This window comes from Chiloscyllium plagiosum, chromosome 1, assembly GCF_004010195.1.
Source record: "Chiloscyllium plagiosum isolate BGI_BamShark_2017 chromosome 1, ASM401019v2, whole genome shotgun sequence".
NCBI lineage: Eukaryota > Metazoa > Chordata > Chondrichthyes > Orectolobiformes > Hemiscylliidae > Chiloscyllium > Chiloscyllium plagiosum.
The window spans coordinates 145,268,305-145,293,635 of NC_057710.1; the positions used below are offsets into that span (position 1 = coordinate 145,268,305).

The 25,331-nt window shown below is 42.9% G+C and overlaps 1 protein-coding gene across 3 annotated transcripts in view; it reads right to left on the reverse strand.

Moving 5' to 3' along the window:
- The window catches only part of fstl5 (follistatin-like 5), a 534,185-nt gene that overhangs the window by 463,610 nt on the left and 45,244 nt on the right, over positions 1-25,331 (reverse strand). For all 3 annotated transcript variants that reach the window (XM_043698761.1, XM_043698740.1, XM_043698750.1), the window contains exon 3: positions 8,592-8,625. In XM_043698761.1, the coding sequence (XP_043554696.1) occupies positions 8,592-8,625 (34 nt within the window). The remainder of the gene's footprint in view (positions 1-8,591; positions 8,626-25,331) is intronic.

Here is a 25,331-nt window from a genome sequence, read left to right on the forward strand (position 1 = left end):
TTTGTGGAGGGCAGGTCGTGCCTCACAAACCTTATTGAATTCTTTGAAAAGGTGACGAAGGAGGTTGATGAGGGGATAGCGGTAGATGTGGTATATATGGATTTTAGTAAGGCGTTTGATAAGGTTCCCCATGGTAGGTTACTGCAGAAAATACGGAGATATGGCATTGAGGGTGGGTTGGAGGTTTGGATTAGGAATTGGCTGGATGGAAGAAGACAGAGGGTAGTAGTTGATGGCAAAGTTTCTTCATGGAGTGCCGTCACTAGCGGTGTTCCGCAAGGATCTGTTTTGGGACCATTGCTGTTTGTCATTTTTATAAATGACCTGGAAGAGGGGTTAGAAGGTTGGGTGAGCAAGTTTTCGGATGATACGAAAGTCGGAGGAGTTGTTGACAGTGAGGAAGGATGTGGCAGGTTACAGCAGGATATAGAGAAGCTGCAGAGCTGGGCAGAAAGGTGGCAGATGGAGTTCAATGTAGCTAAGTGTGAGGTGATTCACTTTGGGAAGAATAACAAAAAGATGGGGTACTGGGCTAATGGTCGGATACTTGGTAGTGTGGATGAGCAGAGGGATCTTGGTGTCCATGTACACAGATCTTTGAAAGTTGCCACCCAGGTAAATAGTGCGGTGAAGAAGGCATATGGCGTACTGGCTTTTATTGGTAGAGGAATTGAGTTCCGGAGTCCTGAGGTCATGTTGCAGTTGTATAAGACTCTGGTGCGGCCGCATCTGGAATATTGTGTGCAGTTTTGGTCGCCATACTATAGGAAGGATGTGGAGGCACTGGAACAGGTGCAGAGGAGGTTTACCAGGATGTTGCCTGGTATGGTAGGAAGATCGTATGAGGAAAGGCTGAGGCACTTGGGTTTTTTTCATTGGAGAAAAGAAGGTTTAGGGATGACTTGATAGAGGTTTACAAAATGATTAGGGGTTTAGAAAGGGTTGACCGTGAGAACCTTTTTCCACGTATGGAGTCAGCTATTACGAGGTGGCGTAGCTTTAAATTAAGGGGTGGTAGGTATAGGACAGATGTTAGGGGTAGGTTCTTTACTCAGCGAGTCGTGAGTTCATGGAATGCCCTGCCAGTAGCAGTGGTGGACTCTCCCTCTTTATGGGCATTTAAGCGGGCATTGGATAGGCATATGGAGGATAGTGGGCTAGTGTAGGTTAGGTGGGCTTGGATCGGCGCAACATCGAGGGCCAAAGGGCCTGTACTGCGCTGTATTCTTCTATGTTCTATACTATATACCCAGGAATCCAAAACCTTCCCTCCTGCACCATCCCTGTAGCCATGTGTTCAACTCATCTCTCTCCCTATTCCTCGCCTCGCTAGCATGAAGCATGGGCAATAAACCAGAGATAACAACTCTGTTTGCTCTCGCACTGAGCTCCCATCCTAGTACCCTAAATTTCTGCCTTAAATCCCCATCCCTTTTCTTACCTATGCCGTTAGTACCTATGTGGGCCATGACTTGGGGCTGCTCCCCCTTCCCATCCAGGATCCCGAAAACACGATCAGAGACATCACGAGCCCTGGCACCTGGGAGGCAACACACCAACCGTGCGTCTCTCTCATTCCCACAAAACCTCCTGCCTGTTCCCCTAACTATGGAGTCCTCAATGACTAATCTGCTCATCTCTCCCTTTCCCTTCTGAACAACAGAGACAGATACTGTTCCAGAGACCTGTACCCCATGGCTTACCCAGATAAGTCATCCCCCCAATAGTATCCAAAATGGTATACTTCTTATTGAAGGGAACAGCCACATGGGATCCCTGCACTGCCTGTATGTTCCCTTTCCACCTTCTTGTATCTTTCCCATAGCTTGGTAAGTAGACTTGAAAAATCCTAAGTTGTTTCACAACAGTGAAACTCATGAAGAGTAAGCGGCATGATGGCTCAGTGGTTAGCTCTGCTGCCTCACAGCACCAGGGACCCGGGTTTGATTCCTGTCTTGAGCGACTGTCTGTGTGCAGTTTGCACATTCTCCCTGTGTCTGCGTGGACTTCCTCCGGGTGCTCCGGTTTCCTCCCACAATCCAAAAGATGTGGTCAGGTGAATTGGCCATGCTAAATTACCCGTAGTCATAGGGGAATGGGTCTGAGTGGGTTACTCTTCGGAGGGTTGGCATGGACTAGTTGGGCTGAAGGGCCTGTTTCCACACTGTAGCGAATCTAATCTAATCTAACTTCTGAAGAGTAAAGAATAAAAAGGCAAAGAATAAGGCCACAATGATAGTTTGGACGTAGGTAGGGTTTTAAATGAATACTTTGTGTTGATGTTCATTCGTGGGATGAAAAATATAGATTATAGGAATCATGGAGAAGATCTGTGATACGATCAAATAATTAGCACTGACAGACAGGAGATGCTGAGTGGTCTAGCTGGCTTAAAATCTCCAGGGCTGGATGAAATGTTTCCAGGTTGTACAGTGAGGCAAAGTAGGAATAGCAGGAGTGTTTGCAAAATGTTTGAATTCCTCTCTGGCCACAGGAAAGATGCCAGAGGGCAACAGGACAGCCAATGTGATACCTTTATTCAAGAAGGGAGCAAGGGATAAAATCAAGAAACTACAGGCCAGTCACCCAGCTTCAACGGTGGAGAAAGTATTGGATAAAATTCTGAGGGACAGAATTAATTGCGTATGGAGAGGCAGGGATTGACCAAGAACCAAGGTTTTGTAAAGGGGTGGTCATGTCTGACCAACTTGATTAAGCTTTTTGAAGAGGTGGCCCAATATGCAGATGAGGGCAACGCTTTTGAGATAGTTTTCTTAGACTTCAGTAAGACTTTTGATAACGTCCTGCATGGCAGGCTAATAGTAAATGTAAGAGGCCTCGGCATCCAAGGAAATTCAGCGAATTACAATCACAATAGGTAGAGTGGCAGGAAGCGGAGGGTGATGGCTGGGAGGGGTTTGCTCTTAAAGTCTATTTCCAATGGGGTCCCATAGAGGTCAGTGTTGGGGTCCTTGTTGTTTGTGGTTTTTATATGTGATTTAGACTTGAATGTTGGAGGATTGATCACTATGTTTACAGATGATACAAGAAGTGGTGAAGTTGTAAATAGTGAAGAGGACAGCCTTACACTACACACAGGTTGGCCAGATGGGTCAATAAGTGGAAAATGGAATTCAATCTGGAAGAACGTGAAGTGATGCACTTGAGCAGGACAAACTATACAAGGGAATACGTAATGAACAACAGGACGTTGGGAAGCAACGAGGATGAGAGGGATCTTGGTGTGTATGTGCTTCAATTTCTTAAGTATCAGGACAGATGGATGATGAGGGTAAGAAACCAAATAGTAAACGTGCCTTTAGTTCGAGAGCAGGGAGGTTATGATGGAACTGTATGAAACATAGTACTCTAGCCATGCTCAGACCAGTGTGCATTTCTCAAACCCATGTCATAGGATAGTGAGTTGCCTGTCTCAGGAGCAAAGAGCACAGGTAAAAGATCTGTTGCAGTAGTAGGAGGATATATGTAGGAATAGAATAGGGAGGACTAATATTATTGAGCATGAGGTGGAAGTAGGGAACAGGGTGCTGATTGGTTCATAAGTCATGATAATATTGAATTGCTCAAATGGCTTACTCCTGCTCCTATTTTCTCTGTTACAAAGTCTCTATATGCAGGAAAGATGTTTCCCCTGGTGAGGAGCACAATATAAGGGGGATGCCATGTAGGACTAAGATGAAGAGAAATCATTTTACTCCTCAAGGGTAGTGATTCTGTGGAGTTCTATGACCTTAAGGGACGTAGAAGCTCAGTCTTGGAGCAGTTTTAAAGTAGATGTTCATAAATATTTGATTATCAATTGTGCAAAGGGAAGGCAATGGCCAAGTGGTATTATCACCAGAGTGTTAATCTTTTGACCCAGATAGTGTTCTGGAGACCAGGGTTCGAATCTCATCATATCAGATGGTGGAATTTGAATTCAATAAATATCCAGAATTAAGAGTCTAATGATGACCAATTTATTTCCTCCACTCTGTGCTGCTCGCTCTCAGGTTCTCTGCCTTTGTGACTCGCAGGTAAGAGATTATAAAAACTTACTTCACGGATTTGGGGCCTGCACTTCAGAACTGGAGCTGAATGGGAAAGTGAACAGACTGCAGCCTGGGAAGATAAGTAATTATAAAAACTTACCTCATGGAGTTGGGGTCTGCATTTTGGAACATTGTGATCGTTGCATTTGTGATCCACATAAAAGACCCTGAGCTTTCAGTTGCCTGCCACTTCAACACACCACCCCATTCCCTGGCCTACATCTGTCTCAGGCTTGCTGCAGTGCTCCAGGGAAGCTCAGCACAAGTCGGAAGAACAGCATCTCATTTTCCACTTGAGGATCCTGTGGCCTTCTGGACTCAATATCAAATTCAACAGCTTTCATGCTTGGAGTTCTTCCAAGTCCTTACTCTAACCTCCACACACCAGGCTTCATTATCACACAGTCTGTTATTACACACGACCCATTGTTAGCCACTAACAGACCCTATTTATAGCCAGATCATTATCTACTTCTTTGTCTGTCCAACTGTTCTTCTCTCTCTTTGGGCTCTATCCCCATCTATTGTTTACTCCTTACCCACTCTCTACCCTCCCCTTCCCCCCCACCTTACCTACTGTATATAAACCAACATTTTCCTCACTACCATCAGTTCTGAGGAAGAATCACTGGACCTGAAATGTTAACTCTGATTTCTCTCCAGTGATCCTACCAGACATGCTGAGCTTTTCCAGCAAATTGTGTTTTTGTTTCTGATTTAAAGCATCTGTAGTGCTTTCGGTTTTTATTAGGGACTGTCAGGAAAAAGCTATTTGGCTCATGAAGGCCTTTCAGGGAAGGAACTGCCATCATTACCTGGTCTGGCCTACTGGTCACTCCAGACCCACAGCAATGGTGATTGATTCTTAACTGCCCTCTGGGCAATTAGGGATAGACAATAAGTGCTCACCTAGCCAATGACACCCTCACTCTGTGAATGTTAAAAACAAAAGATTAACAGAATAGGGCAGATTAGAATGCATTGAGGCATTCAATCAGCCATGATAGTGGAAATGGCAGGATAGGCTCAACAGGTTGAATGGCCTACTCCTGTTCTTCTGTTCCTTCGATTCGTGCAAAGGCCAAGCAACACCAAAGTTTCAAGTCATTTCTTGATTAACCGTCATCAAAGTATGGTAATATTTTGTTGCATACAGGCTTAGAAGGGGAAAAATAGTGCACTGATTTCTTTTCTATCAAAGTTTTCATTGTTAAATTCATGCTGGCACCAATACCCCACGATTCCTTGTAAACTCCCTACAGCAGATCTAATTATAACATTTCTTATAACTGTCCTACACTTCAACTTAAATTCTAAATGTGTAAAAAATTACTCAATCAGCAATGCCTCTGTCAAAGTCTTTTTGATCTGCACATCCTTGCTTACTATGACCTGCCTGCACTGCTCGTAAACAAAGCTTTTCACTGTACTTCGGTACATGAGACAATAAATCAATTACTTTTGTGATAAATCATAGCTTTAATGGCTTCAAGAAACAAAGATGACAGAGAAATTGAATGTCCTGACTGTAAATTGCAAGTGAAACAGAAGACAATTGCTGACATGATTAGTGCAGTGAGACCTTTAAAGCTGAAACTTAAATCTTCCGCTAGAGCAAGTCTAGGTACTGGAAATGCAGGCAGAAAATGGAACTACTATTGGAATCCTGGACATTGACAAGTACAATGATGTCGTGACCAGACTTGGCCAAGACTTCAGCAGCAGAATTAATGCATCTGATGCCCGGCATAATGTTTACTTCGAACCCTTTCATGGAAGTGGTTGTGAGTGACAGTCCTGAAGAAATTAATGTGCTGTATAGCCTTGGTTGTTACTTGGGAAATGGAGATTGTCATTTTGAAGAGTGACACTCAGTTGAAATCAAAGCAAATTTCTGCAGTCTCATGGATACTGAAAAGTACAGTAACATCTGCAAATAAACAAGGGAATTGATCTCAGGAATTAGCATTTTAAATACTGCGTTAAGTGGATATTTAACTCCTATAATGTCCTGTTTTCCTGAAATGCTGCTTTATGGTGAATGTAGCCTTTTTGTGGAGAGAATGGAGCTAACCAATTACTGGTGAGTTCACATTTTGCTTTTCCCTACCTTTGTGAATTTTATGAAATGAACTTCATCAAAATCCAAATTTCGAACCTGCCTGATCAACAAACATCCATTTGGCTCGATCAGAGTTGCCCTCCGAGTGAGTCTCACATCAGTGGTGGGGAAAATATTGGAGAAAATTTTAAAGGAGGGCATCTGTCTCCACTTGGAAAGGCTTGATCGGGGATAGTCAGAGGGAGGAGAACGTGAGGACTGCAAATGCTGGAGATCAGAGTCGAAAAGTGGGGCGTTGGAAAAGTACAGGAGGTCAGGCAGCATCCGAGAGCAGGGGACTAGGAGAAAGTGAGGACTGAAAATACTCATGAAGGGTTTATGCCTGAAGTGATGATTCTCCTGCTCCTCGGTTGCTGCCTGATCTGCTGTGCTTTTCCAGCGCCACACGTTTCGACTTTGTCAGAGGGAGGTCTTCCAAATTAGATTGCATCTTTTGAGAAGATAACCAGGCATGTAGATGAGGAGATTGCAAGTGATGTTGTTTGTATGGATTTCAGCTAAGCCTTTGATAAAATCCAACAAAGGAGATTTATCAAGAATGCAAATGCACATGGGATAAAGTGGATTCAAAATTGACTCAGTTGTAGAAAGCCAGTGTCCAGTGTGTACTCCAGAGGCCTATGCTGGGTTCTCTATTATTCGTCATTTGTATAAATGTCATAGATTACTGTTTTGGGGGTTAAATTAGTAAGTTTGCAGATAATACAAAGATTGTTTGGATGTTTAACAGTGAAGTTGAGTGTCTTGAGTGACAAGATGATATAAAAAGGATAGCCAAATTGGTAAATAAATGGCAGATGGAATTCAACTCTGAAAACTGTGAGGTGTTAACACTTTGGTAGAAGTAATTTGACAAGAAAGTATTCAATGAATGGCATAACACTAGGAAGTCTATGGATCAAAGGAATCTTAGCATGTTTGTTTACAGAAGGCAGAAGGGCAAGTTAGTAGGGTGGTGAAAAAGGGATGTGGGACCTTCATCAGGTGAGAAATGGAAGTCATGATGGAATTGCATAGAACTTTGGTGAAACCACAGGTGGAGTACTGTGTGCAGTTCTGATTGCCACATTATGGGAAACAATTACAATGGAGGGGGTGCAAAGGAGATTCACCAGGATGTTGGAGTGATAAAAAATTAAGTTATAAGAAAGGTTGAATAGCCTTGGGTTGTTTTTGTTGGAGCAGAGAAGCCCTAAGGGGCAATCTGTTTGAGGAACACAAGATTGTGAGGGACACGGATAGAAGCAGCTGTTCCCCTTAGTCAGTCATGAGGGGACACGGGTTCAAGGTGATTTAGGGGGAGGATGGAAAGGAAAATCTTTTTACCCAGATGTGGTGACAGACTAGAATGTACCGCAAGGGAGGGTGGTAGAGGCAGATTGCTTTACATTGTTTGAAAAGTACCTAAATGAGCACGTGACACATCGTAACATTCAAGGCTATGGGCCAAATGCTGGTAAATGGGATTAGGTTGAGATCAGCTATTACTCATGAGTCAGTGCAGACCCGATGGATTGATAGGCCCCTTCGACTCCGTATGATTCTATGATGAACAACAGACACCCAATACTACTAGGCAGCCTGCACTGTCAAGTTTCACAGCAAAATAAAGGTGTATAGCAATTTTCCCTTCATATATAATTCAATTGTAATAACTAAATATATTTCCCATATGTACTTTAGAATTTAATTAATCAGAAACAGCTTTCTGTAAGATACAGGTTGGCAACCCTTAGTGTAAAATAGCCTATGTAAAAACGAGGGTGAGTATAAAGCAAACAGCCATATCTCTGGCCATCTGAACTCACTGTTATGGGAACCACAAAGTAATCTGGGCAGGGTAAATCCACCAATTGGAAATTTAACCTTCTTGTGCAAATTCAGGGATATGTGCATGTCCAGATTTCCTCAGGGTCCCAATGCGCATCAGGTACAAAGCTACCTCTGAGACATTGCACTGAATTGGGACATTTGAACCACATGATTTGTTGTGGCATCTATATACCAGCCAGGAATTGGTTGGCTCCATTCCCACCACAAAAAAGGCTACATTCACCATAAAGCAGCATTTCAGGAAAACAAGACATTGCACAAGTTAAATATTCATTTGACGTAGTATTTAAAGTGCTAGTTCCTGAGATCTAACATCTTTCATTTTGTCTACAGCAACATCTTTCATCTGAAGTGACAAACTAGCAGAGAAAACTGTTTGCCTATTATAAAACACACTTGACTTTCATTTCCATTAATTTGAAGATGAACTGAAGAGATTCCATTCTCAATACATCATGATAAACTAAAATTAATTGCTCCAGAAGTACAAAAAGCAAAGATACAAAGACAATAGCCACTAATACATTTCAGTTTTCTTATCAGGACAACATTAACAGAAATCTATGAATAAAATGAAAACTCACCTTTTAGTCTTACGCTGTCTGGACTTCCATCTTGCTACAATAAACAGGAAATAAAATATTACTTTCAGTAAAAGAGCACAGAGCTCACATATTCTAAATCTGCTTTGGTTGGACATGAGAAATACACATTTAAATCTCACAAGATTCATTGGCTAACACCCCCTGCCTGTTTTACTGCATGATAAACATCAAACATTTACCTGCTTATACCAATAACACGATGATATTAATATGGACATCTTTGGCATATTTTAGAAGTAAAACTCTTAGTCACACTTGAAATGACATTTAATTCAAAGTTGCTTCTTCTTCCAAAACTGATGATGATAGCTGATAAGTGTATGATTTCAGGTTTTGGAAGAAAAAAAATTAAAATTGAAAAAAATTGGTGAAAAAGATATGAAGCACTGTGTTATAAAAACAAGATTCAGAAAGAACATGATCCAGGAAGCACAGATCAGAATGATAACACTTTTAGTTTTTAATTTAAAAGTATGTTTGATGTTTATTATGTTACTGTAAAGCTGTGCCTGATTGTTTGGTAACTTTATTCAGATATTATTGTTGAGACAAGGAATTTCCTGAAACTGCCGAACTCTAAAATAACCCAGTTTCCCAGATCCCTTAATGGATTTTCCTTCCTTATTTGGAAGAACTGACCAAACTGAATCACATGCTAATCCCATATGTTATAGAGTCAGAGTCATAGAGATGCGACATGAAAATTAACATTAAAGGGTAATAGTCGAACGCACTGGACTGTTATGAGATGGTCACCTCAGCAAAACTTTCTAATTTCATAGAACTCCTATTTGGCCCAACAAGCCCACACTGACCCTCCAAAGAGTAACCCACCCAGACCCATTCCCCTAACCCTATTACTCTACACTTACCCCTGACTAATGCACCTAACCAACACCTCCCTGAACACTATGGGCAATTTGGCATGGTCAATTCACCCTAACCTGCCACCTTTGGACTTTGGGAGGAAACCACAGCACCCAGAGGAAACCCACGCGAACACGGGGAGAATGTGCAAACCCCACACAGACTGCCCCGTGTGCCTGGCACTGTGAGGCAGCAGTGCTATCCACTGAGCCATCGTGCTGCCCATTTGACCAATTAGAATAGAACTACTTTGAAGACTGGTCTGTTGTTAGTTTTTGTTTTGCTAAGAGAAATCTTAACATTCTTTGATTAATTCCAGTCTTCAAATTAATTATTTGTTCAAACCAGTTTGCTAACATCAGTGATAGAAACAGACTTAAGCTGAGCAGCACGCGAGATCTGCCCTAACATATACAATTTAACAACTAAAATCACTGAAGTGCTCATGTTTAATGTTTTCTAAGACAGGAGACTGGCAGTGGTGAACAGTGGATTCATTTCCATTGAGAAGATGATAAACATGGTGCCATTTGGTCAAATCTGTTGTGACCAACCTCTTTTCTGAGCAGAGTCAGTAAATTTCCTGGATTATGCTCTACACTGGGGATTTGTTACTACTTAGGAGAAAATTAGTACACTGATGTAGCATTACCTTTACAGAAATAGCTTAAAGGGTTTTGCACCTACTACCTAGCCAGCAATAACATTAAAAATCCAAGTGAATACAACTTAAATGACAGAAGCAGGAAGCTTCGAAACTGAGGTGATGTATTTTGCTTGGAAAAACATGGAAAGGAAATCTATAAAGGGGAGTTCAATTCTAAGGGGGATGTAAGGGCAGAGGGACCGCCGTGCATGTGTGCACAGATTCTTGCAAGTGGCAGGACAGGTAAAAGCAGTAACTAAAGCATTGGAGACAGCAAGGACGGCAGATGCTGGAAGTCAAAAGAATTGGAGCTGGGAAAAGATAGCAGGCCAGACAGCATCTGAGCAGCAGGAAAGTCAACATTTCGGGCCAAAACCCTTCATCAGGACTGGGGAGGAGGAGGGGAAGGGCTGGACATGGGATTAGGCTGGGGGGATTTTGAAGCTGGTGAATTCAATATTGAGGCCACTGGGCTGTAAGTTCCCCAGACGAAATAGGTGTTGTTCCTTCAGTTTATGTCTGGCCTCACTTGGACAATGGAGGATGCCAAGGATGCAGATGTCACTGGGGGAGTGGGAGCAGGAATCAAAATGGATGGCAACCAGGAGGTCAGGTTGGTTGATGCTGAATAACTAAAGTAAACAGTATCTTTGCTTTATTAATAGGGACATGGATTACAAGAGCAAGGAGGTGACATTATTATGTTTATGATTCACTAGACCACAGTTGATAGACAGTAATACTGAATAGGGAATATTATATTATCCATTCTCTCAGCTGCACAGTTTTAAGTGCCTCTCGTAGCTCCTTCCTCCGGGTTACCAGACTCTCTCCCAGCTACATTGATAACACCCTTCACTTCCCCTTTTATTTCAAATTCCCCTTAACAATATACTCAACAATGACAACTATTAAGCAGGCGTTGTAGCCAGTTGATGTACATTGTCAGCAATAGTTACAAAAAAAAACCATGGAAAATGAACTAACCCTTCCAAAGTCTCTATTGACACGATCAGTCTCTCAGGGGATGGCAATTCCCATGAGGCTGTCTCCCCATCTCAGGAACCTTTTTTAGTGCAGTCTCCCGGGCTTTGGAGGCTCCAATTGTTCAGCAGACATATCCCTCTTTGATTGGCTGTTGCTGCCATTGTCTCCACCCTGGGAGCAGCCAACCTGACTTGGAGACAGATGATTCTGTCAACACCACTGATCCCATCTGGACTGGCTCATCTCCGGTTGGCGAGGTGCAGTGATCAGCCAGTCCGCATATCTCCTCTGGATGTGTTCATTCTGAGGCTGCACCACATATGATAGCAGTCCTGATTGAGCCAGCACCACCACTGGGATCCCCTTCTCCCCAGATGTATTATTCCGGGCTAACATGCTCTCTCTTTTTTGGAACAGCCTTGACCTTGGGTTTCTTGTCCTTCTCACCAGCTGCGCTTCCTAACTTCACTCTACCACCCCTCTGGTCTATTCAAATATGGTTTTCAGGTGGCATTTGAACATTAAAGGCTTCAGTGAGCACTGGATCATTGAAGTCTGGCATGGCAACACGAAGATTATCTCACATGTCTGATTCTGGGATTTTCCAGATACTCTTTGAACTCTTGTGCCACAAGCCATGGGGCATTGTCACTCATGACTTGTTCTGGGATCCAGAACCTGGCAAATATTCCATCCCGTCAATTATTGCATCCTCAAATATAGACTTCATGACCACCACCATCTCAGGTCCCATGAAGTGGCCATCTATTTTTCTACTGGTTATAATTGACAAGAATTTACCGCATTGGTGATTGAGGCCATTCCCATGGATGAAGGGGTGGCAATGGCGATGCCTTCCTAACTAATGTGCATGATTCACATGATCCTGATTATTCCTCTATCTGGGAGTCCACCTTCAGCCACCAAAACTAGCTCCTGGCTGTTTCTTTCTAGCAAGGGTGCTGGGGTGCCCTTGATGGAATTAGTCCAGCACCGTTCCTCTTAACAGGGGAGGGAATAACAATTCTCATTCCGCACATTAAACACCTGATATGGACAACGTCCACCTCCTGGACAGCTCAGGACGTAATTCTGGATGGTTTCTAATGACAAGTCCTTTCTCTCAGGACCAAGCTCACCCCTTGGCTCAAGACCAGGTCATTCCAGGAGGTGTTCCACACCTGGCCTTCTGACACCAGTACCCTCTCTTCCTGGGAAAAGTACTAAGTTTCAGATTCCAATCCTGATTTGCCAGTAGTGGTAATCTTGACAAAACATCCGCATTGACAGAACCAGTGCCCATATTAGATTAAATCAGATTCTCTACAGTGTGGAAACAGGCCCTTCAGCCCAACCAGTCCACACCGACCCTCTGAAAAGTAAGCCACCCAGACGCATTTCCCGCTGACTGCTGCACCTAACACTATGGACAATTTAGCATGGCCAATTCACCCGACCTGCACATCTTTGTGACTGTGGGAGGAAACCGGAGCACCCAGAGGAAACCCACGCAGACACGGGGAGAATGTGCAAATTCCACACAGACAGTTGCCTGAGGTGGGAATTGAACCTGGGTCTCTGGCACTGTGAGGCAACAGTGCTAACCACTATGCCAGCATGCCGCCCTTAGGTATGCTGCTGCCATTGACGGATTTCCCTTTTACAGGCCAAATGTAGGGATATGGGTGGGTTGCGCTTCGACGGGTCAGTGTGGACTTGTTGGGCCGAAGGGCCTGTTTCCACACTAAGTAATCTAAATGCGAGGTGCTGCATTTTGGGAAAGCAAATCTTAGCTGGACTTACCATTAAGTGTATAAGGTCCTAGGGAGTGTTGCTGAACAGAGAGACCTTGGAGTGCAGGTTCATACCTCCTTGAAAGTGGAGTCGCAGATAGATGGGATAGTGAAGAAGGTGTTTGGTATGCTTTCCTTTATTGGTCAGAGTATTGAGTACAGGAGTTGGGAGGTCATGTTGCGGCTGTACAAGACATTGGTTCGGCCACTGTTGGAATATTGCATACAATTCTGGTCTCCTTCCTATCGGAACGATGTTGTGAAACTTGAAAAGGTTCAGAAAAGATTTACGAAGATGTTGCCAGGGTTGGAGGATCTGAGCTATAGGGAAAGGCTGAACAGTCTGAGACTGTTTTCCCTGGAGCATCGGAGGCTGAGGGGTGACTTTATAGAGGTTTACAAAATTATGAGCGGCATGGGTAGGGTAAATAGGCAAAGTCTTTTCCCTGAGGTCATGGAGTCCAGAACTAGAGGGCGTAGGTTTAGGGTGGGAGGGGAAAGATATAAAAAAGACCTACAGGGCAACTTTTTCCCACAGAGAGTGGTATGTGTATGGAATGAGCTGCCAGAGGAAGTGGGGGAGGCTTGTACAATTGTAACATTGAAGAGGCATTTGAATGGGTATATGAATAGGAAAGGTTTGGAGGATATGGGCCAGGTGCTGGCAGGATGGACTAGATTCGGTTGGGATATCTGGTCAGCATGGATGGGTTGGACCAAAGGGTCTGTTTCCATGCTGTACACCTCTATGACTCTAATACTCTAAATCAAGATAGGAGTTTCATGGTGAATGATAGATCCTTAGAGAGTGTAGTGGAGCACAGGGACCATAGAGTTCACATGCACGGTTCTCTAGAAGTGGAGTCATAGGTAGACAGGACAGTGAAGAAGGCTTTTGGCACACAGATCTTCATTCGTCAGGTCAGTGAATGTAGAAGTTGGGAAGTTATGTTGCAGTTGTACAGGATGTTGGTGAGGCCGCACTTGGAGTATTATGTTCAGTTTTGGTCACCTTGTTATAAGAAGGATGTTCTTAAACTGGAAAGCATGCAGAAGAAACTTACAGGGGTGTTGCCTGGACTCAATGGTCTGAGTTACAGGGAGAGATTGGACAAGCTAGGACATTTTTCTTTAGAGCATAGGGGACTGGGGTAGGAAGCTCTTATAAAAGGATATATAAGATCGGGATCGGGTGAACGCACTCAGTCTTTTTCCCAGGGTTGGGGAATCGAGGACTAGAGGGCATGGACCAGTTTGGGCCAAAGGGTCTACCTCTGTGCTGTAGGACTCTGCGACTATGACTCGAAGACATCTTGGAGGAACCCTCCGAATTTGCAATGTTCTGCTAACCTCTTGAAGTTAGTCATAAATTGGCCAAAGATTTTCCTTCAAGCTTGTACCCATTTATAAAAATGGAAATATTCCATGAGCATTAGCAACTTTGGTGTAAAAATACTTCCCAACACTTCACATAGTTCTTGATAGGTCTTCTCCATGGGTTTTTCTGATTGCACCAGACTCTTTAGAAGGTCTTGTTCCCAATGCTATTCAAGAAAACCAGTACCATTATGTCTTCAGCTACTTTATTTGCCTTTAATTATGCATTAAAATATTTTGTGCACAGAATCCAACTTTCTGTCTCATCAGCAAATTGTCCCATCACTCCAAATTGGCCTGCCATTTTGTTTTCCTGCTGGCAGGCATTTTTCTCATCATTCGAATCCAGTAGCCATTCACAGCCCAGTCCCCTTGATGATCAGAGACCATCCATGTCTATTGCTCCCTCACTGACTGTTAGCATACCGTTCTTCACTAGCGTCAGCTGCAGCCTTTGCAACTGCTTTCCATGATGACTTCAGTGCACTCCCGGGTGAGTACTCCTCTCTTCAACTGCCCGCAACAGCCTAAGTCCCCTGACGACCGCCGTACCTGGCTCACTCCTCGGTGCATGCCGTTCTTCCCTGGCAGAGACTGCAGCCCGAGTCCCTCACAACTGCTTGCCTCAACTTTACTTCCACAATCCTGCTTCAGTCCTTCCTGCCAACATAAAGGAGTGGCACCCGCACACAGCTTATGAACTGATCCAACTCTCGTCGCCAGTTTCTCTAGAACCATCTACAGAATGTGAGGTACACAGGGGGTGAACTTGAATAGGGAATACTTTATTGTAGGTGTCTCAGGTCGACTGTCAGTTTTTAGGCTGCCTCCAGGTCACCTGACTCACTCAGTATACATAAATCCACCGACCTATGTTAAATTTGTATTAGACACTTGTTAGGCCTCAGCTGAAGTATTGAGTACAGCTCTGAGTGCCACATTATATGGAGACTGGAACACATTGGAGAGAGTGAATAAGAATGGTTTGCAAGAATGGCTCCAAGCATGAGGAGTTCAGTTGTGAGGATAGATTGAAAAGTTTGGGACTGCTCCTCTTGGAGCGGAGAAGGGTAAGAGGAGTTCTGATAGAGGTTTCAAAATTATGAGTGGGCTGGAGAGACTAGATGGGGAGAAGCTGTTCCCACTCTTAAAAGGTTCACCAGGGCACAAATTTAAGGTAAGAAGCTGAGGTGAATTGAGGAAAAACATCTTTACTCAGTGAGTGGTTAGGGTGCTGAACGCACTGCCTGGATGTGTGGTGAAGTAGATTCAGTTGAGGCATTCATGAGGGGACTAAATGATTATTTAGATAAAAGTAATCTGCAATGGGATGAGAGAAAAAAAGAGATTGACACGAGGTAATGATGGCTGAAAGGCCTCCTTCTTCACCATAGCGATTCTGTGGTTATATTCTGTGATAAAATAATTTTTCCTGCTCTCCTCACCATTTGTATCACCTGGTTCCCTGCGGTTATAGTTTCCCCGTTGTTTTTCCCTCCGTCTCTGTCATTCCCTTTGCGATGCACACACGAAAACAGAGAAAAAACAAATCACCAGAATCCTCAGCAATCAACTCCACTATCCATTGTTATGTATGTAGGTTGAGACGGTGGGTGATGGACAGTCAATTTTGGCTTGGGGGTCCTATTCACCTTAATTCCTTACTCTGAGCCTGCAAGTTTGCAGAGTGAATGAATGAGGCAACTGGACAAATTGTGAGGTCCTACACAAAGCCTGCACAGCACCAGTCTCTTTCCATTCAGATTGTATGAAATGTTTATTCCTTAAAATTAATCTTTTATAGCTACTTGTCAAACAACTTCAGAAGCCTGTTAATTATTAAGATTGCAGCTTGCAAAAGAAAACCACTTCTGACCATTTTTAGTAAATTACAAAGAGAAAATACGTTGGTGATATTGTCTGTTTTCAGTGAAACACAAATTTCCTTCATTATTTGTGAGCAGGGAAGGTAATTAAATTAAAAAAAAGAAATAAGCCAGGCCTTGGTCATATAACTGCTAACATTAATAGGAATGAAAAGGCTCTGCTGGAATGCTCTTTATTCAAGTACAGAGATCAGATTTTGATTTTTGAGACGGGTTGTTGGGACCACTGTAGAAAATATTCTGAAACTGCTTGGTTTTTGCTCTGGGGTGGATTAGATTAGATTCTCCACAGTGCGGAAACAGGCCCTTCGGCCCAATCAGTCCACACTGACCCTCCGAAGAGTAACCCACCCAGAGCCATTTCCCTCTGACTAATGCACCTAACACTGTGGGCAATTTAGCGTGGCCAATTCATCCTGACCTGCACAGCTTTGTGACTGTGGGAGGAAACCAGAGCACCCAGAGGAAACCCACACAGACACGGGGAGAATGTGCAAACTCCACACAGACAGTCGCCTGAGGCTGGAATCGAACCTGGTCCCTGGTGCTGAGAGGCAGCAGTGCTAACCACTGAGCCACTGTGCCGCCCCAATTGGATACAATTAGGCCTGCTAAAGCCAGAAGCAGAGTGTAGGGATATGAAAGATGTCTCCAACTGTAAGGGGCATAGATAGGGAAGACAGAAAGAAACCTTTCCCCTTCGTGCAGGGATCAATGACCAGGGCCCTAAATTTAAGGCAAGGGGCTGAAGATGTAAGGAAATGCTTTTTCATCTAGAGGCTGCTGGGATTGTGGAACTCACTGCCTATAAGGGTGGTAAACGTAGAAACCCTCATAACAGTTAAGAACAGTTTTAAATGTGTACTTATGATACCAAGGTGTACAAGGCAAAATGCTGAAAAATAGGATTAGAATAGGTAGGTGGCTATTTTTGATCAGCATGTAAGACCAAGTGCCTTTTTTCTGTGGACCATCTCAATGACTGTGACTTACTGGGATGGAGTGAGTGCTGAGGCAGGATAGTTCGTAGCCCCTCCTCAATTCCCTGGCCCACTATTCCAGTTGTTTTAGAAAACGTACAGCTTTCTAGCCAACCACATCATCTCATCTCCCCACCTAGCCGATGGCCCCGAAATGTTCCATGCCAATTCAATGCCAACTTGTACCCTCAAGTCCCATAGCCCCTCACAGCACACATTTTGCCTATGTGGCTACTCATCAACATCCACTATGGGTCGAAAAGTGTGGCACTGGAAAAGCACAGAAGGTCAGGCTGCATCCCAGGAGCAAGAAAGTCAAAGTTCCGGGCATAAGCCCTTGTTCCTAATGAAGGGCTTATGCCTGAAACGTCGACGCTCCTGCTCCTCGGATGCTGCCTGAGCGGTCATGCTTTTCCAGCGCCGCACTTTCCAACTCGGACTCTCCAGCATCTGCGATCCCCACTTTCTCCCAATACCCACAACGAGCAGACCTCAGGTGGTAAGGGGAGAGGAGGGGAAATAAAATGCTAAATCGGGTAATACAACTCATACCTAACATTGAAAAAAAAATCATTGAACTTTTAGTGATTGTAACGAGGCTAGCTGGCTGGACCTGCTAAGCTTTGGATTAGAGTGGTGCTAAGTTTTGATCTGATTTCCCCTCATCTCCTGCTGACCAGTGGTCTCATGTCTCTCATGAAGCTTATGAAACTTTTCGGAGGTTTCCTCCATCTGAGGTTTCATGGGGCTTTTCCGTTACCAGTCAATGCTTTCAACGTTTTGCTGCATCTTTCCTGATTTCTTCATATTTTGTTTTATATAAACCATGATTCACATTTCACGAAGAGGAAGAGGCTTCTGTGGCTCCTGCTGTTCCTATTTCATCTACATGACTGACTAAATGGTCACTTAATTATGCTAAAATGTAATGCTCACTGTGTTTTCTCCCCGCTCTGCTGCTGAAGTAATCAGCAAGCCAAGTTATTTGATGGCTGCACTTTAAATTTCCAATCATGCAAGTATTCTGATGTTGCACTGGAATTGTTTCCAGTTGAGGTAAGTGGTTTACAAACAATTGGAACCATACTGCAAAGTCAGTGTGAGACAGGATTGTTGTGAAGTCTTGGTTTAGCACATCAACCATGAGGCAAATGGCTATGTGGAATGTTGCAGCCCATCTTCCTTATGAATATTCTTTTTCCTTCTGATACCAGACTAATCTTAAAATCTTTATTCCATTCCTCTTCTTATGTTAAAATGTCAGGTGCGAGCTTTTTTGAAAAATATTGCAGAAAATCAGAAGTCATTCTTGCTCAGCAACAAACTTGACAAATTGTATAAGAAAAACGAAAAGTCATTCTTATTTTCTTTCCAATTTGTCAAACTGGTTGGTAAGCAAGACAGTGATGAAGTACTTGCCTTTAGCAGACATTCCTGAATCTTAAGTTGTGTCTTTACATGACATAATTCTTCTAAAACCCTTGAACTTCACTCGGTGCTACAGAAATCTCATTCTGCATTTGGTGCAAATAACAAATATTATCAAAACTGAAACCTCAGAAAGCAACTGTACTACAACAAAATATTATTTTCTTTGAAAATAAAAGGATTATCATGCTTTTGAAAACAGCTTAATTGAATGTTCAGAATTCTAATATAATTGTTTCTTTTTTAGTACAGCCCTATTTCTCATGATACTACCACTTCTTTGCATCTTTATTCTATTCCATGTTTGCATTCTCTTGTTTGTCATCTTTTGCAAATCATGCTTTATTCAAGGTCCATATTTTTGATTTCTTTATTTGTTTCTTCTTTCACACAGAGAGAGGAACCACTGGAGGTAATTTCAGGGGCACAGTGTGCAGCATAACAACTGAGATATCAAGCCACAGGATATGAATCACTCAAGACCAGTTTGGCTGTGATAATAATGCAGAGATGATTCACAGAGGTGTACAGCATAGAAACAGACCCTTTGCTCCAACTCATCCATGCCGACTAAATACGCTAACCTAATCTAGTCCCATCTGTCAGCACTTGGTCCATATCCCCTTCGTATACATGTACCCATCCAGATGTTGTAATTGTACCAGCCTCTATCACATCCTCTGGCAGCGCAATCCTTACACACACCACCCTCTACGTGAAAAAGTTGCCTCTTCAGTCTCTTTTAAATCTTTCCCCTCTCACTCTAAACCTATGCCCTCTAGTTCTAGACTCCCCCACCCAGGGAAAATACCCTGTCTATTTATCCTATCCATGCCCCTCATGGTTTTATAAACCTCTATAAGGTCACCCCGCAGTCTCCAATACTCCAGTGAAAACTGCCGCTGCCTCTTCAGCCTCTCCCCATAGCTCAAATCCTCCAACCTTTGTAAATCTTTTCTGAACCCTTTCAAGTTTCACAACATCCTTCCTTTAGGAGGAAGACCAGAACTGCACACAATATTCCAAAAGTGTCCTGTACAGCCACAACATGACCTCTCAACTTCTATACTCAGTGCTCTCACCAATAAAGGAAAGCATACAAAATGCCTTCTTCATTATCCTATTTACCTGCAACTCCACTTCAAGGAATTATGATCCTGTACTCCAAGGTCTGCTTGTTGGTCTCCAGGATTTTACCATTAAGTGTATAATTCCTGCCCTGATTTGCTTTTCAAAATGCAGCACCTCACATTTATTTAAATTAAACTCCATCTGCCATACTCTGGATCAGTGGTGCTGGAAGAGCACAGCAATTCAGTCAGCATCCGAAAAGCTTCGAAATCGACGTTTCGGGCAAAAGCCCTTCATCAGGAATAATTCCTTGGATGAATAATTCCTGATGAAGGGCTTTTGCCCGAAACGTCGATTTCGAAGCTTTTCGGATGCTGACTGAATTGCTGTGCTCTTCCAGCACCACTGATCCAGAATCTGGTTTCCAGCATCTGCAGTCATTGTTTTTACCTCCATCTGCATACCTCAGCCCATTGGCCCAAATGAATAAAATCCCATTTTACTCCGAGGTAACCTTCTTCACTGTCCACTACACCTCCAATTTTGGTGTCATCTGCAAACTTACTAAGTATACTTCCTACGTTCACATCAAAATCATTTATATTAATGATGAAAACCAGTGGACTGTGCCCGAAAGTTTGAGTGCTGCCAAAGTATCACCTACACATCTTCTGCCCCACCAGATGACCGAACATTCTGGAACACTGCTACACAACCATCAAAGATGCCTACTGCTCCAATCCCACCCACACTTTGGAAAATCTGACCATGGTGCTGTGTTCCTCCTCCCAGCTTATAAACTGAAGCAGAACAGGAGGATCTTTCACAAAAGGATGGTCCGAGGCCGAGGAAGAATATCTCCAGGATTGCTTGGAATTAGTGGATTTGACTGTATTCAAGTACTCAGCAAAAACGTAGACAGGTACACCACCAACATCACAGACTTCATTAAATGAATGTGTGGAAGACCGTACACCAAAGAAGTCAATCTGAGTGTTCCCCGACTGTAAACCTTGGATGAACATTGAGCATAGAACACAGAACAATACAGCACAGAACAGGCCCTTCGGCCCTCGATGTTGCGCCGACCTGTGAGCTATTCTCAGCTCACCCCGCTACACTATCCCAAAATCATCCAAGTGCTTATCTAAGGATTGTTTAAATCTCCCTAATGTGGCTGAGTTAACTACATTAGCAGGTAGGGCATTCCATGCCCTTACCATTCTGCATAAAGAACCTGCCTCTGACATCTGTCTTAAATCTATCACCCCTCAATTTGTAGTTATGCCCCCTCGTACACACTGACATCATCATCCTAGGAAAAAGTCTTTGACTGTCTACCCTATCTAATCCTCTGACCATCTTGTATGTCTCTATCAAATCCCCTCTTAGCCTTCTTCTTGCCAACGAGAACAGGTTCAAGTCTCTCAGCCTTTCTTCATAAGACCTTCCCTCCAGACCAGGCAACATCCTGGTAAATCTCCTCTGCACCTTTTCCAATGCTTCCACATCCTTCCCGAAATATGGGGACCAGAACTTACACAGTATTCCAAGTGTGGCCGCACCAGCGTTTTGTATAGTTGCAGCAGGAACCAGGAACTCCATTTCCTGCTAAAGACCAGGCAGGCAACATTTATGTCAGATGGCCCAGATAATTAAAGAAATCCAGGTATGACTTCCACAAAGCCATAAGGAATACCAAGAGGCAGTACCAGACCAAGTTAGAGGCCCAAACCTACTAGACTCCAGCCGCCTATGGCAAGGCCAGACAGCATTACAGGATACAAAATGAAGCACAGTAAGATGGGACAATGCTGCTCCTTTAACATTGTTGGGAAACCAGCCATCTTTCTCACCCATCAGGAAAGTGTGTCACTGGGGAGTTGGTGAATTAAGTAAGGACTGTAAGTAGCGGTAATTGGCCACTTAGGGGCCTTAGTTGGTAATGAGTCATGGAAGTCCTCAATGGGACTTCCTCCCAGATCTCTCACCTAATTCTTCCTCCTCAATATAAAAAAAAGTGTATATGTAGCAATTTGCAGCAAATAATCCACTTACAGCAGGCTGGGGACAACATTCAAACTGAACTGAATTGATTTGAACTCAAAATGTCGTAACATTCAAGGCTGTGGGCCAAGGGCTAGAAGTTGAGACTAGTGTCGATTTACTGTAGCTTTGGCAGGACAGACTTCATAGACTGAATGCTTTTATGATTCTATGAATAATTAGGATGATAAATAGGCATTAAACAAATAGGAAGGGAGGAAATGTTGAGATCAGAAGAAATTTGCAAGTCTGAAAAGAAATGTCAAGTTTGTCAGATAACAACTTGAATAAAAGCAACTAGTATTTCTTTCTCTATCGTTTTGAGGATAGACAGGGGGGAAACATTGTTGGTTTAACATTATTCCAAGCTGTGAAATGCGCATCAGTCCCCATGATAAAATCCTAATTCTGCAAGCTGCTACCCAATCGATTGGTTGGCAGCTCTCATCCCACAGCAGCACCACACCCTGAGTGCCACCCCACCCAGGGGTTGGCAGAGGGAGTGTAAACATTAACTGTCTTCATAAGCAAACAAGGGAGCTGGAAGCCACCATGTGCTCAGTGGGATGAAGGAGAAAGCTGTCATAAAATTGGGACTGCACTGAGAATTAAACACTGCAGGTTCTCACACATTTGTAAAAGAGAAAGAGGGAAAGTGAGAGGTAATACCAAATTAATAGTTTATAGACATGTTGATTATGTGCAGGTGAGATGAGAACATAGCAAAGTAAAATGACACCCCTGGTTGTTCCCTGTCCTAGCAGCACCAGATGGAGTACAGCATTTTAAGAAGGCAGGTCACTATTTTGTTCACAAGGTAAATTAGAGATGGACAACAAATAGCGGCATGGTGGCTCAGTGGTGAACACTGCTGTCTCACAGCACCAGGGTCCTGGGTTTGATTCCACTCTCGGGCGGCTATGTCACGTTTGCACATTCTCCCTGCATCTGCATGGGTTTCCTTGCAGTGGACTTTTTTCCCACCATCCAAAGATACGTAGGTTAGTTAGATTGGATATGCTAAATTGCCCATTAGTGTCCAGGGATGTGCAGGCTAGGTGAATTAGCCATGGGAAACGGAGGGTCACAGGGATGAGGTAGGTATGGGTGGGATGCTCTTCAGGAGGTTAGTGGGACTCGATGGGCTGAATGGCCTGCTTCCACGCTGCAGGGGTGCTATAAAATAACCACAGTGTGATAGAATGTGATCACAGTATGAAAGCATTTTACATTATCTTTGAAAATCAAGCAGTTCAATCTGACTTTGGGTATTAAATTTGAACAAAGGGAAGTATAAAGGCATGAGGAACAATTGGCTGATGTAGGTTTGGAAAATACATTAAAACACATGACTTTAAACAACTATTGTATTGACTTAAGCAATGATACATTCCTTTAAAGGTCTAAAAGCTTATAAATGATTTTAACCATGGCTAACAAATTATGTTTGGGATTGGATAAGATCAAAATACAATGCTTAAAAGTCTGCTAGAAAAGTCTGTAAATCTGATTGGGAGAGTTTTAGAATACAGCAAATTGGAAACAAAAACACTGATAAGGAAAGTGAGAACAGAATATGAATGTAGTCTAGCAAAAAACATGAAAACAGACTGTAAAACTTTCCATAGATAGGTAAAAAGGAAATGTTTGGCTTCAACAAATACAGGCAGATTCAGGAGAATTTATAATAGGGAATAGAGAAATGTCAGCGCCACTAAAAGATTACTTTGAATCCGGTTTCACTGGGAAGGATACAAGAAATCTCCTCCAAATAGCGTTCCAAGTGGCTGGGGAGAATGAAGAATTGAAGAAAATTAATATAAGAAAGAAGATTCTACTAGAGAAGTTAATGGGGGTGAAACTTGGTATCAACGGATTAATATTCTACACTCCAAAGTGTCGAAAGAGATGGGTATAAAGAGAATTGATGCAATCTTTCGAAATTCTACAGACTCTAGAATGATTCCCATGTATTAGAAGGAGGTAAATGTTACATCACTATTTAAGAAAGGAGCAACAGATATGTTAACCTTATATCAGTAACAAAGAAAATGCTAGAATCTAGAAATGCTAGAAAATGCTAGAAAATGCTAAGAAAATGACAGACACGAGGATAATAATGATCTGATTGCAGGTGGCGAGAATAGATAGATGAATGGGAAATAGTGTTTGATGCACTTGCAGTTTTTCAAGATGTTACTAAAAAATTGATAAAAGAGAATTGATATATGTAGATTTTCAGAAGGCTTTTGGTAGAATTCCCAACAGAAAGCTGATTAGAAAAGTTTAAGCACATGAGATAGAAGGCGATATATTGACATGGATTAAGAAATAGCTCAGAGACAGAAAACATAAATCAGAAACAAATTTGTTAGCAAGCTCTGACTACCAGAGTACCGTGTGGATCAATACTTGGACCTCAGCTGTGAGCAATGTATATCAATGACTACATTATCAATAATATAAATCCAGTCCGCTTTCCCTCCCTGAACAGGAAGGATTAATCCTGCATTACACTCAAAGTCAACCCAATGAGATAATGCTTACATATTTAGTATGTAACTTAATTTACCAGAAATTGTCTGGCCAATTAACAACACTATTTTCCCAACCCAAAAATACCATTTTTATACATATCCTGTGGAAAAGTTGACTTCCCTTTTCAGCCATTACTGCTATACACACAAACTTAAGTTTATATTGCCTCAAATGCATGTTTCACTCCCTAGTACTTTGAAACTGAGCAGAACACATCCAACAGGACATTATGGGCTGTGTTGCAAAAGTATTCCCTCGGAATCCTAGTAGCACACAAACCCACCAACACCCTCAAACAAAAACTAACAAACATAAAGACCCAGTACAACCCATGGACAAAACCAACATCGTCTACAAAATTCCATGCAAGGATTGCCAGAAACACTACGTAGGTCAAACAGGAAGAAAACTAGCCACCAGGATACACAAACACCAGCTAGCCACAAAAAGACATGACCCTCTCTCCCTCGCCCTACACACTGAGGAAAAAAACCACCAATTCGACTGGGACAACACATCTATCCTGGGACAGGCTAAGCAAAGACCTGCCAGGGAATTCCTAGAGGCCTGGCACTCCAACCACAACGCCATAAACAAACACACGGATCTAGATACCATCTATCAACCCCTCAGAAAATGAACAGGAAATGACATCACCACAAACCCCAGGAACCCCATCCAGGAGAAAGATATAAATAGAAAGCAGGAGACAACAGCTTCGCTTCACTTGGAGGTCGCCACTGATGATGTTACCTAGCCAGGTAATGAAACGTCTGGATATCAAACCTACAGCTCAGCGAGCAAACCTACACCCTGAAGTATAGAAATATTTAAGAGATTCCCACTCTTTATATCAGAATCAAATGGCAATGTATTGACATGGATAGAGAACTGATTGGCAGACTGGAAGCAGAGAGTTGGAATAAACGGGTCCTTTTCAGAGTGGCAGGCAGTGATGAGTGGGGTACCACAGGGTTCAGTGCTGGGACATCAGCTTTTCACAATATACATTAACGGTTTGGATGAAGGGATTAAATATAATATCTCCAAATTTGCAGACGACACTAAGCTGGATGGCAGTGTGTGCTGTGAGGAGGATG